Genomic DNA, 20,461 nt, shown 5'->3' on the forward strand with positions numbered 1-20,461 from the left:
ATCTTTAATCCATTTAGAGTTTATTTTTGTGTATGGTGTTATAAAGTGTTCTAGTTTCATTCTTTTACAAGTGGTTGACCAGTTTTTTCAGCACCACTTGTTAAAGAGATTGCCTTTTCTCCATTGTATATTCTTGCCTCCTTTGTCGAAGATATGGTGCCCATAGGTACATGGATTTATCTCTGGGCTTTCTATTTTGTTCCATAAGAAGTAAAACTCTCACTGCTTGCTGATGATGTGATCCTCTACATAGAAAACCTTAAAGACTCCACCAGAAAATTACCAGAGCTAATCAATGAATATAGTAAATTTGCAGGATATAAAATCAACACATAGAAATCCCTTGCATTCTTATACACTAACAATGAGAAAACAGAAAGAGAAATTAAGGAAACAATTCCATTCACCATTGCAACGAAAAGAATAAAATACTTAGGAATATATCAACCTAAAGACACAAAAGACCTATATATAGAAAATTATAAAACACTGGTGAAAGAAATCAAAGAGGACACAAATAGATGGAGAAATTGCCGTTCATGGATCAGAAGAATCAATATAGTGAAAATGAGTATACTACACAAAGCTATCTATAGATTCAATCTATAGATTCAATGCAATCCCTATCAAGCTACCAACAGTATTTTTCACAGAGCTAGAACAAATAATTTCACAATTTGTATGGAAATACAAAAAACCTCAAATAGCCAAAGCAATCTTGAGAAAGAAGAAAGGAACTGGAGGAATCAACCTGCCTGACTTCAGGCTCTACTACAAAGCCACAGTCATCAAGACAGTATGGTACTGGCACAAAGACAGAAATATAGATTAATGATATCATTTTGTTATCATTTATCATTTTGATATAGTTTTCTTCTTTATCTTGAAACACTTTGTCAAAGGCTTTATTTCCATCAGTTGAGATGACCACGTGTGTTTCTTCCATTTGTTCTATTAATGTGATATATTACATTGATTGACTTTCTTTTGTTGAAACACCCCTGCATTCCTGGGATAAATCACACTTTATCATGATGTATAATTCTTTTGATATGCTTATTAGATTCAGTTTGCTAGTAGTTGGTTTTTGCATCTATAGTCATAAGAGATATTGGATTATAGTTACTTTCTTTGTGATCTCTTTATCTGGATTTGCTGTCAGGATAACACTGACCTTATAAGAATGAATTATGGAATGTTCCCTCCTCTTATACTTTTTGGAAGAGTTGGAGAAGGACTGCTGTTAACTCTTATTTAAATGTTCAGTAGAATTCACCAGCGAAGTCTCCTGATCCTGGACTTTACTTAACTTCACTTATTTTTTGGCAATGACTCAATTGATTTCCTTGTTATGAGACTGTTCAGATAGAGTGCTTCATTTCTTAATGCTCACTTTGGTAATTTCACTTTGGCTTTCTTTGTAGCACTCGTACTGGTTCAGCAAACCAAGAATTAAAATAAAAAAAGAAGAAATGAATGACTCTGTGATAACTCAAAACAAGTATTTTGAGGCTGAACCTACTGGCTTGGTGGCAGGTATCAAGATCAAACATTTGTACAAGGTATTGTTTCAAAAGTCTCTTTTTCTTACGAAGACTGAATACTACATACTACTATTAGGATTGTTTGTAACTAGCTATTCCAAGAAATCAAATGAGATACTTAATAAAGAATCATAGTTAATAGAGTTCTCATCTGAAGCATTCATAGAACATATAAATATATATTCTGTGTGTGATCTTATTTGCTCTACCTGTTGTGCTTATTTTTAATCTCCTCTAATGGATTTGGCAGCAAGTGATATTTGAATTTTGTAATAAAATTCTCTGAAGAAAATAAACTTTATAATGCAATAATAACATTTGGGTGTGTGGTTGGAGAGGATAACATCAAAGGTAGTTAAAGCAAAACCTCTATGAAGGGATAACCTTTGAACTAGAGAATGAGAAGAATCAATTATTTGAAAAGCTAAAGGAAAAACACTCATGTTAGAAAATCACAAATTTGAAAACCCTGAGGTGAGAAAGACTTTCATGTTGAAAGATTGCTGCTGCGAGCCATTAGCTATGCCGGGATTCATGACTTCCAGAGAGAGGATTTTGATCTGTGGCCAGAGACGAGGCTCAATCACTAGGAGCTTTTATGTAGCAAAAGTTTATTAAAGTATAAAAAGGATAGTAAAACCTTCCAGCATAGACATCAGAAGGGGACAGAAAGTGTGCCCCCTTGCTAGTTTTTAGCAAGGAGTTATATATCTGTTAGCAAGCTGCTAATTAGATAAAAGAAACACCTCAAAACTGAGAGAGCTGCACCTGACCCCTCTCCCACAGCATGCATTTTGAGATAGCATTGGCACAAGGTGAGTCATCCCAGCCATAAAACAATTGACATGAATCTTGAAGAAAGGCCGATTTCCAGGCAAATACATAGTTTCATTAACAGAGCTTAAGAGAACATTTCCATGTGTAAGACATACTGGTTTGTAGAGCCATTAGCAGTTCAAGGTTTGAGAAAAAGGTTAGTCTTGGGGGAAATGGATTTGAAGAAAGGCAGATTCCAAGGGAAATACATAGTTTCATCAAGATAGCTTAAGAAAAACATTTCCATAAGAAAAACACATTGGTTAGCTCAAGGTTTGAGAAAAGTTAAGTTCAAGTGGAACCAGGAGTTGCCGTGACAGCATAGAATTAGGAAAAAATGTCTGCCACTTGCAGTTTATTTCCTCCTGCCTCTTGGGGACCCCTAGTCTTCCTACCTGTTACCCTGTCAATGTGTTTGAGGAACAGAAAAAAAAAAAAAATACAATATTTGGAGGCAAAAGAATGTTAGTAAATGGCTTCATTGGGAAGCCATTATTTGGCTAGAGGAATGTGTGTGTATATATATATATATATATATATTTTTTTTTTTTTTTAAGATCATTTTTGACTACCTTGTGGGAAATGGGATGTTGGAAATTGAGGAGTTAAGGAGAAGTGTAGGAAACAAAGACCAATGGTACCTTGCTTCAGAAGTAATGATAGTTGAACAAAGGTCATAGCAATACCTATTAAAAGAAATGGACAAATCCAAGATATTTTCCACAGAATGGAGAATATTGGGGAATAAGTGGGCACTGAAAAAAAGAAGGAAACTAGATAACAAACTATTAATGGAGCAATTAAATGTTAAATAACATAGACCTTTGCTATTCTTACCAAGTTATAGTAGATTTTCTTAAGTGTTTCTCCATTTGCAGTATTTTCTCAGATCAGTTTCTGGAGGCTTTAAGTGGTTGTTTTTTGTTTTGTTTTTTTAATTTTTTTTCTTTTTTTCAGTTCTGAACTCCTTTTTTTATTATTATTTTTTAGCTGAATGATAATTGCTTACAGAATTTTGTAGTTTTCTATCAAACCTCAACATGAAACATGTTTTTTTAAATTTTTACCAGAATTTCTTGTTCCACTGTGGAGTGGGTCTATGGAGCTCTTCATGCCTATTTCCCAGAAATGAATCTTTTTATTGTCTTTTTTAATGGATTCAATTTTCTTAAATTTTGTTTAGAGTGTTTTTAATGAGGATTTTTATGATAGATATTGTTCTCTTTTCATTTGTTGTAAGGTATTTCTCTCATTTTGATACCAGGATAATGATAGCTTCATATAGTGAGTTGGGAAGTATTTCCTCCTTTTCAATTTTCCAGAAGAGATTTTGTACATGTATTATTTTGTATCTAATTACTTGGGGAATTTTCCTGAGATCTTTTTTGTAATTAATTTCTAATTTAACTCTGATTATGGTCAAAGAAAGACACTTTGTATGACTTCAATTCTTTTAAATGTGTTGATTCTTACTTGTTTCAGTCAATCATTTGTCTAAATAAATTTTATAAGTACTTGAAAATAATGTGTAATCTGCTCATGTTAAGTGAATTAATACAAAAATGTCAATTAAGACAAGTTAGTTGTTAGCTCTTCAAGTATTCTATGTCCTTACTGATTCTACATATTCTAACAATTATTGAGAGCAAAGTATCAAAGTCTTTGATAATAACTGCATTTTTCTATTTCTGTTTGTAGTTCTATTGATTGTTGCCTCATGTATTTTGAATTCAGTTATTGGGTATATAAACATTTAGTAATATTATGTCCTCTTGAAAGGCTGATCTCATTATGATTATAAAATGACATTCTTATCTTTGGCAATATTTTTTCTCTCTTAAATCTACTCTAATTGTTGTTTATGTAACCACACCACTTACCTTTTATTATTATTATTGAATTCTGTTTTACTATAACACCAAGACTTTCAGGTTATTGGTTTTAATTTTCAAATTAAAATATTTTCTGAATGTTTGTATAATTTATTGTATTTGAATAGAACAACATCAACTAGGCAATATCCATGTGTTTCTAAAACCACATTTTTGAGGTTTGATTAACATCCAAAAAGCTAATTATCCTACTTAAATGTCACCTGATTAATATACATGTATACTATGGGGGCTTCCCAGGTGACATTAGAGGTAAAGAACCCACCTGCCAATGCAGGAGACATGAGATGCACATTTGATCCTTGGCTTGGGACGATCCCCTTGAGGAGGGCATGGCAACTCACTCCAGTATTCTTGCCTGGAAAACCCCATGGACAGAGGAGCCTAGCTGCTGCAGTCCATGGGGTCACAAAGAGTCAGACACGACTGAAGTGACTTAGCACACATGTATAAATGTACATGTCAGTTCAGTTCAGTTCAGTCACTCAGTCTTGTCCAACTCTTTGCAACCCCATGGACTGCAGCACACCAGGCTTCCCTGTCCATCACAAACTCCCAGAGCTTGCTAAAACTCATGTCCATCAAGTCAGTGATGCTATCCAACCATCTCATCCTATGTCTCTTCTTTTTAATGTGCTGTCTAGGTTGGTCACAGCTTTTCTTCCAAGGAGCAAGCTTTGTTTAATTTCATGTCTTCGGTCACCATCTGCAGTGACTTTGGAGCCCCCCAAAATAAAGTTTGTCACTGTTTCCATTGTCTCCCCATCTATTTGCCATGAAGTGATGGGACCAGATGCCATGATCTTCGTTTTTTAAATGTTGAGTTTTAAGCCAGATTTTTCACTCACCTCTTTCACTTTAATAAAGAGGCTTTTTAGTTTCTCTTCATTTTATGCCATAAAAGAGCTGTCATCTACATATCTGAGATATTGATATTTCTCCTGGTAATCTTGATTCCAGTTTGTGCTTCATCCATCCTGACATTTCACATGATGTACTCTTCATATAAGTTAAATCAGCAGGGTGTCAATATACAGTCTTGACGTACTCCTTTCCCAATTTGGAACCAGTTGATTGTTCCATGTCCGATTCTAACTGTTGCTTCTGGACCTGCATACAGGTTTCTCAGGAGAAAGGTAAGGTGGTCTGGTATGCCCATCTGTTGAAGAATTTTCCACATTTTGTTTTGATCTACACAGTCAAAGGCTTTGGCATAATCAATAAAGCAGGAGTAGATGTTTTTCTGGTATTCTCTAGGTTTTTTGATGATCCAGTGGATGTTGGAAATTTGATCTCTAGTTCCTCTGCCTTTTGGTAATGCTAGCATGTGAGATGAATGCTAGAATGTGAGATCATTTGAACATTCTTTGGCATTGCCTTTCTTTGGGGTTGAAATGAAAACTGACCTTTTCCAGTCCTGTGACCACTGCTGAGTTTTGCAAATTTGCTGACATATGGAGTGCAGCACTTTCACAGCATCATCTTTTAGGATTTGAAATCCTAAAACAACAATCCTTCCAATGAATATTCAGAGTTGACTTCCTTTAGAATTGACTGATTTGATCTCCTTGCTGTCCAAGGGACTCTCAAGAACTTTCTCCAGCACCACAGTTCAAAAGCATTAATTCTTCAGTGCTCAGCCTTCTTTGTGATTCAACTCTCACATCCGTATATGACTACTGGAAAAACCATGGCTTTGACTATACAAGACTTTGTGGCAAAGTGATGTCTCTGCTGTTTATTATGCTGTCTAGATTTCTCATAGCTTTTCTTCCAAGAAGCAAGCATCTTTTAGTTTTGTGGCTGCAGTCACTGTCCGCAGGGATTTTGAAGCCCAAGAAAATAAAGTCTTTCACTGTTTCCACTTCTATTTGCCATGAAATGATGGGACTGGATGCCATAATCTTAGTTTTTTGAATTTGAGTCTTTAGCAGATTTTTCACTCTCATCTTTCACCTTCACCAAGAGGCTGTAGTTCCTCTTCACTTTCTGCCATTAGTGTGGTATTATCTGCATATCTGAGGTTGTTGATATTTCTCCAGCAGTCTTGACTCCAGCTTGTGTTTCATCCAGTCCAGCATTTCACATGATGTATTCTGCATATAAGTTAAATAAGCAAAGTGACAATATACCGCTTTGATGTACTCCTTTCCCAACTGTGATCAGTCCATTGTTCCATGTCCAGTTGTAACTGTTGCTTCTTGACCTTGATACAGGTTTCTCAGGAGACAGGTAAGGTGATCTGGTAGTCCCATCTCTTGAAGAATTTTCCAAAGTTTGTTGTGATCGACACAGTCAAAGGCTTTAGTGTAGTCAATGAAGCAGAAGTAGATGTTTTTCTGGAATTCTCTTGTTTCTTCTATAATCCAGCAGATGTTGACAATTTGATCTCTGGTTCCTCTGCCTTTTCTAAACCCAGCTTGTGCATTAGGAAGTTCTCAGTTCATATACTTTTGAAGCCTAGCTTGAAGGATTTTGAGCATTATCTTGCTATCATGTGAAATGAGTGCAATTGTATGGTAGTTTGAACTTTCTTTGACATTGCCCTTTTTTGGGATTGGAATGAAAACCAACTTTTTCCAGTCCTGTGGCCACTTCTGAGTTTTCCAAATTTGCTGGCATATTGAAGGCAGCACTTTCACAGCATCATCTTTTAGGATTTGAAATAGCTCAACTAGAATTCCATCACCTCCACTATCTTTGTTCATAGTGATGCTTCCTAAGGCCTTCTTAACTTTTCACTCCAAGATGTCTGGCTCTAGGTGAGTGATCACACCATCGTGGTTATATGGGTCATTAAGATGTTTTTTGTATAGTTCTGTGTATTCTTGCCACCTCTTAATATCTTCTGCTTCTGTTAGGTCCATACCATTTCTGTCCTTTATTGTGCCCATCTGTGCATGAAATGTTCCCTTCGTATCTCTAATTTTCTTGAATTGGAGGATAATTGCTCTACAATATTGTGTTGGCTTTTGCCATACATCAATCTCTTCTATGTGGATATTTTTCAGGAGTAAATACTGTAGTACTATGCAGTCTATGGTTGGTTGAATCAGTTGATGTGCAGGAAGCACAGATATGGAAGACCAACTATAAATTATATGTTAATTAACCCCCATGTTGTTCAAAAGTCAACTATAGTAGGAATTTTCAAAAGACCCTTCTGAAAGTTTGTCAAGCATGTTTTATAAAGGATCAAATAAATATTTTAGGCTCCATGATCCACATAGAGTGTCTGTCACATATTCTGTTTTATATTTTTTACCAAGTCTTTAAAAGTATAAAAAACTGTTCCTAGTTTTTGTTTTTGTTTTTGCCATACAAAAGCAGATAATGGACCATATTTGAGCTGCTGTTGGAATCTTAAGAATTTCTGGACATGCTTTTGAAGTGAAGTGAAAGTCGTTCAGTCATGTCCAACTCTTTGTGACCCCATGGACTATACAGTCCATGGAATTCTCCAAGCCAGAATACTGGAGTGGGTAGCCTTTCCCCTCTCCAGGGGATCTTCCCAACTTAGGGATCAAACCCAGGTCTTCCGCATTACAGACAGATTCTTTACCAGCTGAGCCATCAGGTTTTTATCAATAAATAAACTTCTGGCTGAAATCACGGCATCAACTTTTCCAATCATTGGTGGCAGTTTCTGTGAGCTTTCCTAGATCCTGCTACAGTTTATTAAACCCATAATTACAATATGATGTTCTTTATACACAAAGTATAAAAAAGTCTCCATTTTCCTTACCAAGTGTAAATAGATATACATACCACCAAGACTTCATATTTATTTTGGCTAGTATACAAACTTAATGCACCTACATGTATTGCTCCTTGTTCACAGTATCATCTTTTTTATACAATGTGAGTTTGATGATATGATGTTTCTTCTAAGGATAGGATATAAGCATCTTTAATAAGTGATATGTGAAAAATATCAAGTTATTTCTTTTCTTTATTCCACAGGAATTAGGTGACAAAGTAGTAATAAACAATATGTCTTTGAATTTATATAAAGGGCAGATCACTATTCTCCTAGGACAAAATGGGGCAGGAAAAACCACAGCCTTGTCTATTCTCACAGGTATGTATTTGGCTGTATCCAAAGCAGCAGTCAGGTTCCTTCTAAACTATAAATCAATCAACAGCTTTTAGTGTTAAAGTATGTTTTCATTTCAGTGTTGTAGTTATTATTACAGTTTCAATTATTTAAAACCAAGATGCTCACATGATATAATACATTAATTTAATCAATTAAAAATGTGCCAGCTCTTTTTCTAGGAATAGATATAACAGTGGCGAATTCAAAGTTGTTACATTCAGTTTTATACTCTGGTAGAGATACAGACAAAAATGTGAAACATACAACACACCATAAATGAAAAGGAAGATGTAGAATCCAAAAGAATGACACCTAACCTGTTTTGGGCATGATGAATGGGGTAGTGACATCAATATGAGGCAAATAAGAGATATAAAGAGCTATGAAGGAAAGGAAAGAAGAACATTATATAAGCAAAGACTAGAAAACTGAAGAGCAGGGAACAGACATATGACTAGACTATGAAAGGAATGTAAATAATGGCAAAAGATGAAGATGGATGAATAATCAAAAGGTCAAATCATAAAAGAATTGGGAGAAGCCATCCATTAAAGTTTAGAATTTATTCTGAGAGCAATGAAAGGTCATGAAAGGATATTTTATGAAGGTTTATACTTTAAAAATATTGTATTCACTAAAAAGAAAGAGTGGATAAAGAATACTAGGGACCATTAGAACAGTGAACTCTATGTTGAGCATAAGTCCTAGAGGCTAAAGCAGGGTTGAGCCTAGTACTCAAGATAAAAACAGCCTCTGTTTGTTACAAAAGTGATGTCAAAACTAACAAGAGGGGCAGACACTACTCATAGTCTCTGCTGTTTTGTGTATTTGAACTGACTCCCTCTATGTCTGTTAAAACTTTTCTTAAAAGAATGACTGCCTAGCTAACACAAGGTCATGATTCTAGTTATCATTACCTTCATGATAATATTAATATATGTATAATATATATAGTTAATATGCTTTACATAATTTGTCCTGGAATACACACCATGCTTTATTTTTCTTTTTTTATGGTTAGAACATTTTCTTTACAAAATATTATTTTAGTTTCAGTCATATGACATAGTGATTCAGTGTTTTTATACATTATGAAGTGGTCATCACAATAATTCTAATAACCACAGATCAAAGTTATTGCAGTATTGCTGATTATATTCCTTATGCTTTACACTTAGCTTCATACCCTCTAATGGATCATATTGTTACAAATGGAAAGATAGGTATAAATATAGATACATGTATCACATCTTATCTATTCATCTCTCAGTGGATATGTGCTTCCATATCTTGTGTGTGGTAGTCACTCAGTCTTGTCCAACTCTTTGTGACTCCATAGACTGTAGTCCAACAGGCTCCTGTTGTCCATGGAATTCTCCAGGCAAGAATACTGGAGTGGGTTGCCATTCCCTTCTCTAGGGGTCTTCCTGACCCAGGGATCAAACCCTGGTCTCCTGCATTACAGGCAGATTCCTTACCATCAGAGCTACCAGGGAAGCTTCCATATATTAGATATTGTAATTAGGATTCCACATTTTCTCTGCCGAGGGTATGGATTCAGTCCCTGGTTGGAGAATTAAGATCCTGCAAGCTGCAAGGTATGGCCAAAAAAATGCTACAGTGAACATAGGGAAGCATATATATCTTTGGATTTAGTGTTTTCATTTTCTTTGGATAAATGTACAGAGGTAGAATCGCTTGATTGTATAGTAGTTCTGTTTTTAATTTTTTGAGAAACCACCACATTGTTTCATAGTGGTTGTACCAATTATATTCCACCAACAGCGTGTAAGTTTTTCCTTTTCTACATCTTCACCAAAACTTATTTCTTCTCTTTTATTTCTTCTGACAGAAGTGAGGTTCCATGCTTTACATGTTACTTAAGAACACTTGTCATACACTTTCCCATCTACACTGGGAATGCCTAATGTAGGCATCACAGTTCAGTTCTTGTTATGAATAGGATTTCAATAGGTGAGAGTCCACTGGCACCTATTGAAATCCTATTCATACACAAGATGCAGATCAAAAGCAACCGTCCAGTGAAAACACGGCAGAGGAGGTAGCTCCAACCTTCAGTCCCTTCACAAACTAAACTGATGAAGAAATACAGAATGTCAACACCAATTTTGGCAGAGCTCTGGAAGCAGGCAAAGCCTTACAGCAATAAAGCAATACCAAATAAAGAAAAAGGTAAAAAAAAAAAAGAAAAAGGTAAATTGGATGATAGGTGAGAGTGACTCAGCAATTTTGGAAGCCTCAGGCCCTGTGCATCTCAGAAACACTGGGATGACAACAACATACAGGGACGAAATACCTTTCTAAGAATTCTAGAAACCAGTTTGGAAGCTACAGCGCACAAATGACTACTTAGTGAGTACCATAAAGCACATGAAGTTTGTGTCATTTTCTCACTTAATCTGTCCCTCCAAACAGTATGGCAGAGTCAGAAGGAATCTTCACAATGCCTAAATTTTACTTTGGGGCAAAAGGGGAAAGCTGGGATTTCCATTTAGTGATCTTGCTTGTCTGGGGCTGCCTTTGAGACTGGTTTCTATCTTGCCTAATAGAGTACTTGTGGGAGAGGCAGTGTGGTATGGATGCAATTTGGAATCCACAGGAAAAAAACAGGCCAGCTTGAGGCACTTTAAAGTGCTTAAAAGCCACAGAAAATTTGCAGTTCTGTAGGCAGGGAGCAAGATAGGACAGGAAAAGAAATACAGTAGAAACTGAAACCAAAAAACTCCAAGCTGCTTAAGAAAATTAATACAGTTAGAAACAGATACTGATGGCTGCAATCACCGTCCACAGTGATTTCGGAGCCCAAGGAAAAAAATTTGTCGTTGCTTCCACTTTTCCCCCTTCTATTTGCCATGAAGTGATGGGACCGGATGCCATCATCTTGGTTTTTGAATGTTGAGTTTCAGTCCCGCTTTTTTCACTCTCCTCTTTCACCCTCATCAAGAGGTTCTTTAGTTCCTCTTCACTTGCTGCCATTACGGTGATATCATCTTCATATCTGATGTTGATTTCTCCCAGCAATCTTGATTCTAGCTTATGATTCATCCAGCCCAGCATTTCTCATAATGTGCTCTGCATATAAAAGTTAAACAAGCAGGATGACAATATACAGCCTTGTCGTACTCCTTTCCCAATTTTGAACCAGTCAGTTGCTCCATGTCTGATTCAAACTGTTGCTTCTTTTTTTTTTTTTTTTAAACTTTACATTTTGATATTTGGCAAACTGTTGCTTCTTGACCTACATACAGGTTTCTCAGGAGACAGGTAAGATGGTCTGGTATTCCTATCTGTTTAAGAATTTTCCACAGTTTGTCATGATCCACACACTCAAAGGCTTTAGCGTAGTCAATGAAGCAGAAGTAGATGTTTTTCTGGAATTCCCTTGCTTTCTCTAGGATCCAACAAATGTTGGCAATTTGACCTCTGCTTCCCCTGCCTTTTCTAAACCCAGCTTGTACATCTGAAAGTTTTTTATTCAAATACTGCTGAAGCCTAGCTTGACAGATGTTGAGCATTACCTTATTAGGATGTGAGATGAGTACAATTGTATGGTAATTTGAACAATCTTTGGCATTGCCTTTCTTTGGGATTGGAATGAAAATTGAACTTTTTCAGTCCTGAGGCCACTTCTGAGTTTCCCAGACTTGCTGATACATTGAATGCAGCATCTTTTAGGATTTTAAATAGCTCAGGTGGAATTCCGTCACCTCTACTAGCGTTGTTCACAGAAATGCTTTCTAAGGCCCACTTGAATTCACACTCCAGAATGCCCAGCTCTAAGTGAGAGACTACACCCTCATGGTTATCCATTAGGACCTTTTTTACATAGTACTTCTGTGTATTTTTGCCACCCCTTCTTAATCTTATCTGTTTCTGTTAGGTCCTTACTGTTTCTGTCCTTTACTGTGCCCATCCTTACATGAAATGTCCTTTTGATATTTCTAATTTTCTTGAAGATATCTCTAGTCTTTCCCATTCTATCATTTTCTTCTATTTCTTTGCACTGTTCACTTAAGAAGGCCTTCTTATCTTTCCTTGCTATTCTTTGGAACTCTGCATTCAGTTGGGTATATGTTTCCCTTTCTCCCTTGCCTTTTGCTTCCTTCTTTCCTTAGCTAGTCTTTTGGACTCTGTGGGAGAGGGCGAGGGTGGGATGATTTGGGAGAATGGCACTGAAACATGTATATTATCATGTGTGAAATGGATCACCAGTCCAGGTTCAATGCATGGGACAGGGTGCTCGGGGCTGGTACACTGGGATGACCCAGAAGGGTGGGATGGGGATGGAGGTGGGAGGGGGGGTCAGGATGAGGAATACATGTACACCCATGGCTGATTCATGCAATGCATGGCAAAACTACTACAATATTGTAAAGTAATTAGCCTCCAATTAAAATTTATATTTAAAAATTAATTAATTAATTAAAAACTAAAACCAGCAAAAAATAATGTTAAAAAATAAATAAAACATGATATTGTGCTAAATGCAAATAAATAAATAAATAAATGCCCCCCCCCCCAAAAAAAAAAAAAAAGAAAAGTAAAGCCTCTTCAGACAACCAGCTTCACGTGAGTCTTGCATTTCCTTTTCTTTGGGATGGTTTTGGTCACTGTCTCCTGTACAATGTTACTAACCTCCATCCACAGTTCTTTAGGCACTCTGTCTACCAGGTCTAATCCCTTCAATCTATTCATCATCTACACTGTATGTGGGGGTTTAATTTAGGCCTAATTATCTTCTTGATTTCTTCAATTTAAGCCCTGAATTTTGCAATAAGGAACTCATGATCTGAGCCACAGTCAGCTCCAGGTCTTGTTGCTGATGGTATAGAGTATTTCTTACTTCCACTGCAGAGAACGTAATCAATCTGATTTTGGTATTGACCATCTCGTGATGTCCATGTGTACAATTGTCTCTTGGATTCCTGGAAGAGGGTGTTTGCTATGACCAGTGTGTTCTTTTGACAAAACTGTTAGCCTTTGCTCTGCTTCATTTTGTACTACAAAGCCAAACTTGTCTATTATATACCGGGTATCTCTTGACTTCCGCTTTTGCATTCCAATCCCCTATGATGAGAAGAACATCTTTTTGTTCTAGAAGGTGTTGTAGGTCTTCACAGAACAGGTCAACATCAGCTTTTTCTGCATCAGTGTTTTGGGCATAGACTTCGAGTACTGTGATGTTGAATAGTTTGCCTTAGAACAATCCAAGATCATTCTGTCATTTTAAAGGTTGCACCCAGGTATTGTATTTTGAACACTTTTGTTGACTATGAGGGCTACTCCATTTCTTCTAAGCGATTCTTGCACACTGTTCAGTTCAGTTCAGCCGCTCAGTTGTGTCCGACTCTTTGCGACCCCATGAATCACAGCATGCCAGGCCTCCCTGTCCATCACCAACTCCCAGAGTTCACCCAAACTCATGTGCATCAAGTCGGTGATTCCATCCAGCCATCTCATCCTCTGTCGTCCCCTTCTCCTCCTGCCCTCAATCCTTCCCAGCATCAGGGTCTTTTCCAATGAGTCAACTCTTCGCATGAGGTATTGGAGTTTCAGTCTCAGCATCAGTCCTTCCAATGAACACTGAGGACTGGTCTCCTTTAGGATAGACTGGTTGGATCTCCCTGCAGTCCAAGGGACTCTCAAGAGTCTTCTCCAACACCACAGTTCAAAAGCATCAATTCTTTGGCACTCAGCCTTCTCCACAGTCCAACTCACACATCCATACATGACCACTGGAAAAACCATAGCCTTGACTAGATGGACCTTTGTTAGCAAAGTAATATCTCTGCTTTTTAATATGCTACCTAGATTGGTCATAACTTTCCTTCCGAGGAGTAAGCGTCTTTTAATTTCATGGCTGCAGTCACCATCTGCAGTGATTTTGGAGCCCCCCAAAATAAAGTCTGACACTGTTTCCACTGTTTCCCCATCTATTTCCCATGAAGTGATGGGACCAGATGCCATGATCTTAGTTTTCTGAATGTTGAGTGCAATGTAGTAGATAAAATAGTCATCTGAATTAAATTTGCCCATTCCCGTCCATTTTAGTTCACTGATTCCGGAGATGTGGATGTTTACTCTTGCCATCTCCTGCTTAACCTTGTCCAATTTACTTTGATTCATGGACCTAATATTCCAGTTTCCTGTGCAATACTGTTCTTCACAGGATCAGACTTTTCTTTCACCACCAGACACATCTACAACTTAGCATCATTTCTGCTTTGGCATATCCACTTCATTCTCTCTGGAGCTATTAGTAATTGCCCTCTGCCCTTCCCTGGGAGCATACTGGACACCTTCCAACCTGGGGAGAGGGGGAGAGGGGGATCATCTTCCAGTGTCATATCTTTTTGCCATTTTACACTGTTCTTGGGGTTCTCCCAGCAAGAATACTGGAGTGGGTTACCATTTCCTCCCCCAGTTGACCACATTTTGTCAGAACTCTTCACTATGACCTGTCTGTCATGGGTAGCCCTGCATGGCATGACTCATAGCTTCATTGAGCTACACAAACCCCTTCACCACAAGAAGGCTGTGATCCAAGTGCTGTGTACTTCTAACCTAAAGAAATGAAAAGGACTTATGAGAGAACACTGTGAACAATCATATGCTAACAGGTTAAATAATCAAAATAAAATGGACAAATTCCTAGAAACATATGAATTACCTAAACAGATTCATGAAGAAATAGAAAATGGAACAAAACTATAACAAGTAAAGCATTTGAGTCAGTAATAAAAAGCCTTCTGTATTTATTTACTAGGGCTACCATAAAAAAATATCACAGATGGGGTGAATTAAAAAACAGAAATTTATTTTTCCCCACAGTTCTAGAGGCTGGAAGTCCAAGTTTAAGGTATTAACAGGTTTGATTTCTTTTTCTTTTTCTTTTTTCTGAGGCTTTTTCCTTGGCTTATAGAAGGCCATCTTCTCCTGTGTCTTCACATGGTCTTCCTTTTGTTCACAGCTGTGTCCTAATTCTTATTATAAGGATACCAGTCATATTGGATTAGAGCCCACCGATATAACTTCATTTTATCTTAACTACCTCTTTAAAGGCCCTATATTGAAATACTCATTCTGAGGTGCTAGGGGTTAAGACTTTAACAGATGAATTTGTAGGGATACAATTTCACCTACAACACCTCCCAGCAAAGAAAAATCCAATTCAATTACTGCACTGTTGAATTCTACCAAACATTTAAAGAATTAATATCAAGCTTTCTCAAACTTCCAAGAATAATAGAAGAGGAACACTTTCTATTCTATTTGGCCACCACTTCTGCTCTATGAGGCCAATTACCCTCCAGTCAAAGCCAGATAAAGACATCACAGGAAAAGAAAGTACAGATAAATATTCCTTCTGAATATAGTTTTTTAAAAATCATCAACAATATACAAGAGCACATTAAAAGGATATAAACCATGATCAAGTGGATTTTTCCCAAGAATGCAGCAATGTTTCAACATAAGAAAGTCAGTCAGTGCAATCACTACTGTATGTTAATAATACAACAAAACCTACATGACCATCTTAAGTATGCAAGAAAAAACATTTGATAAAATCAACAAAATTTCTTGTCAAAAACAAAACAAAACATTCAGAAAATGGAATAGAAGGAATTTCCTCGACATAATATCTATTAAAAAACACAACTAAAGTTATACACAATGGTGAAAGTCTGAAATCAGCTTTCCTCTTAATATTACAAACAAAGCAAGGATATCTTCTGTCACCACTACTACTCAGCATTGTATGGAAATTTCTAAGCAATTAGGCAAGAAAAAGAGAAAAGCTATCCAAATTGGAAAATTAAACTAAATTATCCCTATTCACAGATAGCATGATACTGTATATGGAAAGCCCAAAGAATCCACGAAAGTCTACTAGAGCTAATAAATGAATTTTGTAAAGTTACAGCTTATAAGATTAACACAAAAAACTATTTCTATATACCATAAGTGAACAATTTGAAACGGAAAATATAGCATCCAAAAGGATAGAATACATAGTAATAAATTTAACCAAGAAAATGAAAGACTTGTACACACAAATGACAAAACAATCAGTTCAGTTCAGTTCAGTCGCTCAGTCATGTCCGACTCTTTGCAACCCCGTGGACTGCCACATGCCAGGCTTCCCTGTCCATCACCAACTCCCAGAGCTTGCTCAAATTCATGTCCATTGAGTCGGTGATGCCACCCAACCATATCATCCTCTATTGTCCCCTTCTCCTCCTGCCTTCAATCTTTTCCAGCGTTAGGGTCTTTTCCAATGAGTCAGTTTGCATCAGGTGGCCAAATTATTGAAGCTTCAGCTTCAGCATCAGTCCTTCCAATAAATATACAAGATTGATTTCCTTGTGGATTGACTGGTTTGATCTCTTTGCAGTCCAAGGGACTCTCAAGAGTCTTCTCCAACACTACTCTGCACCTCAAAATGTTACTGAAAGAAAAAAAGTTAAGACCTAAGTTAATGGAAATATTTCATATGTTCATGGATCAGAACATTTAAAGTTGTCAATATTACCAAAAGCAATCTAACAATTCAACAAGTCTTTATAAAAATTCCAACTGCCTTTTTTGCAGAATTGGAAAAACTGATCCTACAATTTATATGGAATTACAAAGGTCACCAAAAAAATCTTTAAAAATAAGAATCAACTTGATGTCAAAATTCCAGACTATAAAACTCTGAAGCTACATTAATCACAAAAGTCAAAACAATGTGTTGCTGGCCAAAGGATAAACAAATAGACCAATGACATAAAATTGAGAGACCAGAAATAAACCCATACATCTATGACCAATTTATTTTTTCAATTCTAAAGACTTGATTTATTTCTAGATTTTCTTTGAGACATTGACGTTAATTTAGTGAATCCCTTAAAGTTTCTGTTTTCTCATACAAATACAATTTTGCTAAAAGGAACACATTCTTTTTTTCTGGGTTTATTGGGATATACCTGACATATAACATTGTGTAAGTTTAAGGTATACAACATGTTGATTTGATATACTTTTATATTGTAAAATCATTACCATTGTAGCATTAGCTAACACCTCTATCACATGTTATAATTACCTTTTATGAGCTGGAAACATTTAAGATCTACTGTAAAGCAGCTTTCAAGGATGTAATACAGTATTGTTAACCATATTACAATTCTGTGCATTAGATCCCCACAATTTATTCACCTTCTGACTTGAAGTTTGTATCCTTTGACATCTCCCCCTCTTTCCTATAGGAGAATTTACAAGGTCTCCCTTGTCCCTGCCGCCTTGGGGAAAGGGTGTTGCTGGCAAACAGCTGTTCCCTGTACCCACTCTTAATGTCTCCAGACTTGTTTTCTGCTCAACTGGAGTACTGGAACTTCTCCTTTGGAAACTTAAGCTTTCATAAAGGCTCTCTCTTCTGTGGGTGACTGCCTAAGTCAGGGTTTTCTAGATGCTACCAGATGCCAGCCAATAGGGGTTGAAGGAGTTTTCACCACCAGTATTGAGATCTAACTCAATACTGACTCAAATCTGACTGCCTTTTACCTGATATCCAGGTGGGCATGACTCCTCCCATATCCCTTGGCACATGGTGCTGGATGCCGTAGCTTCCACAGAGGCATGTTTTTTCCCCATATTTTAAAGTTTTTACTTTGTATTGGGGTATAACCAATGAACAGTGTTGTGATAGTTTCAGGTGAACTGTGAAGGGACTCAGCCACACATACACATTTTCACTCATCCCAAACTCACCTCCCAACCAGGCTACCATATCATGTTGAGCAGAGTTCCATGTGCCATAGGGTAGGTCCTTGTTGGTTATCCACTTTAAATATAGCAGTGTGTACAGGCAACTGTTAAGTTCATTCTCTAAGTCTTTGAGTCCACAGATGGACTTTTGTTCATGGATAAATGCCAATTTTGTTATTGTGGAGTATGTGTGTCCTCAGTTGTGTCTGACTGTTTGTGATGCCATGGACTGTAGCCCACCAGGCTCCTCTGTCCATGGGATTTTCCAGGAAACAATATAGGAGTGAGTTGCCCTTTCCTACTCCAAGGGATCTTCCCAACTCAGGGATCAAACCTGTGTCTCTTGTGTCTCCTCCACTAGCAAGTGGACTCTACCACTGCACCACCTGGCAAGCCCTATTGTTGAGTAGGAAGATAAAAATGAGAGATATCTTATGTCACTATGATGCGGACATCATTCCACCTATCCTTTTTTAAAGGCTGGATAATATTCTATTGTGTGTATATACCACATTTTCTTTATCAACTCATCTGTAGGTGGATATTTAGGTTCTGAATCTTGGCTATTATACATAATACTGCAATGAATATAACAGTGAAATATCTAATCTAAGAATCTCTTCAATATTCTAATCTTAGTGCTTTTTGATAAATAGAAGTGAGACTCCTGGATCATATGGTATTTCTATTTTTAAATCTTTGAGGAATTTTCATATTATTTTCCACAGTGGCTACACCATTTTACATTTTCACCAATAGTGTACAGTGGTTCAAATTACTCCACATCCTCCCCAACACTTGCTATACTTTGTTTCAACAATGGCCATCCTAACAGATGTGAGATGCTATCATATTGTGGTTTTGATTTACAATTCCCTAATGATTAGTGATGCTGAGCATCTTTTCATATACCTATTGTCCATTTACATATCTTCTTTGAAGAAATGTCTATTCACTTACTTTGACTATTTTTTAAAATGATGATGCTGTTAAAGTGATGCACTCAATATGCCAGCAAATTTGGAAAACTCAGCAGTGCCCACAGGACTGGAAAAGGTCAGTTTTCGTTCCAGTCCCAAAGAAAGGCAATGCCAAAGAATGTTCAAAGTAAAGAAAGTGAAAGAAGTGAAGTCGCTCAGTCGTGTCCGACTCTTTGCGACCCAATGGACTATAGCTTACCAGGCTCCTCCATCCATGGGATTTTCTAGGCAAGAGTACTGGAATGGGTTGCCATTTCCTTCTCCAGGGGATCTTCATGACCCAGGGGTCGAACCCAGGTCTCCCGCATTGCAGGCAGACACTTTACCATCTGAGCCACTAGGGAAGCCACAAGAATGTTCAAACTATCACACAACTGCACTCATCTAACACGCTAGCAAAGTAATGCTCAAAATTCTCCAAGCCAGGCTTCAATAGTACATGAACTGTGAACTTCCATATGTTCAAGCTGGATTTAGAAAAGGCAGAGGAACCAGAAATCAAATTGCCAACATCTACTGGATCATATAAAAAGCAAGAGAATTCCAGTAAAACATCTGCTTCTGCTTCATTGAGAACACTAAAGCCATTGACATTCCACAACAAACTGTGGAAAATTCTTAAAGAGATGGGACTACCAGACCACCTTACCTGCCTCCTGAGAAACCTGTATCCAGGTCAAGAAGCAACAGTTTGAACAGGACATGGAACAACCAACTGGTTCCAAATTGGGAAAGGAGTACGTCATGGCTGTATATTGACACCCTACTTATTTAGCTTATATGTAGAGTACATCATGAGAAATCCTGGGCTGGATGAAGCACAAGCTGGAATCAAGATTTCCAGGAGAAATGTCAATAACCTCAGATATGCAGATGACACCACCCTTATAGCAGAAAGAGAAGAGGAATTAAGGAGCTGCTTGATGAAGGTGAAAGAGGAGAGTGAAAAAACTGGCTTAAAACTCAGCATTCAAATAACTAAGGTTGTTATAGAAACCATGGTGAAGGAAAGAGACAAGTGGCACTCAAAGATGCAGAACAGCAGGGGTTTTTCAGCACCGGTGCCAGCTCTGTGGAGTCACCTCCAAAGGCTGAGCACCCAGGCTTTGTTCTGTGTATCTTTTATACACCATAAGCTTCCCACTCAAACAGCTCAGATCCGCCCCTCCCCAGGTAGTCCAAGTTCCCATGGATATAACAAGCAAGCTGTTAACACAAAATAATGGATGGGAAAGCAAAAGGTTGTTACTTTAATTAGGGGCTTTATCTAGCTCCCATCTCATCCCCATCTCTTGATGTTTAGGGTGCATCTGCAGCCATCAGAGAGCATCATCTTCTGGCACTTGCTGGTATCCCTTG

The 20,461-nt window shown here is 37.3% G+C and overlaps 1 protein-coding gene across 1 annotated transcript in view; it reads left to right on the top strand.

Moving 5' to 3' along the window:
• The window catches only part of ABCA16 (ATP binding cassette subfamily A member 16), a 214,316-nt gene that overhangs the window by 78,186 nt on the left and 115,669 nt on the right, over positions 1 to 20,461 (top strand). Inside the window, exons 11-12 of the mRNA XM_059881562.1 lie at positions 1,425 to 1,562; positions 8,216 to 8,333. Coding sequence (XP_059737545.1) covers positions 1,425 to 1,562; positions 8,216 to 8,333 — 256 coding nt within the window. The remainder of the gene's footprint in view (positions 1 to 1,424; positions 1,563 to 8,215; positions 8,334 to 20,461) is intronic.

This window comes from Bos taurus, chromosome 25, assembly GCF_002263795.3.
Source record: "Bos taurus isolate L1 Dominette 01449 registration number 42190680 breed Hereford chromosome 25, ARS-UCD2.0, whole genome shotgun sequence".
NCBI classification, from domain to species: domain Eukaryota; kingdom Metazoa; phylum Chordata; class Mammalia; order Artiodactyla; family Bovidae; genus Bos; species Bos taurus.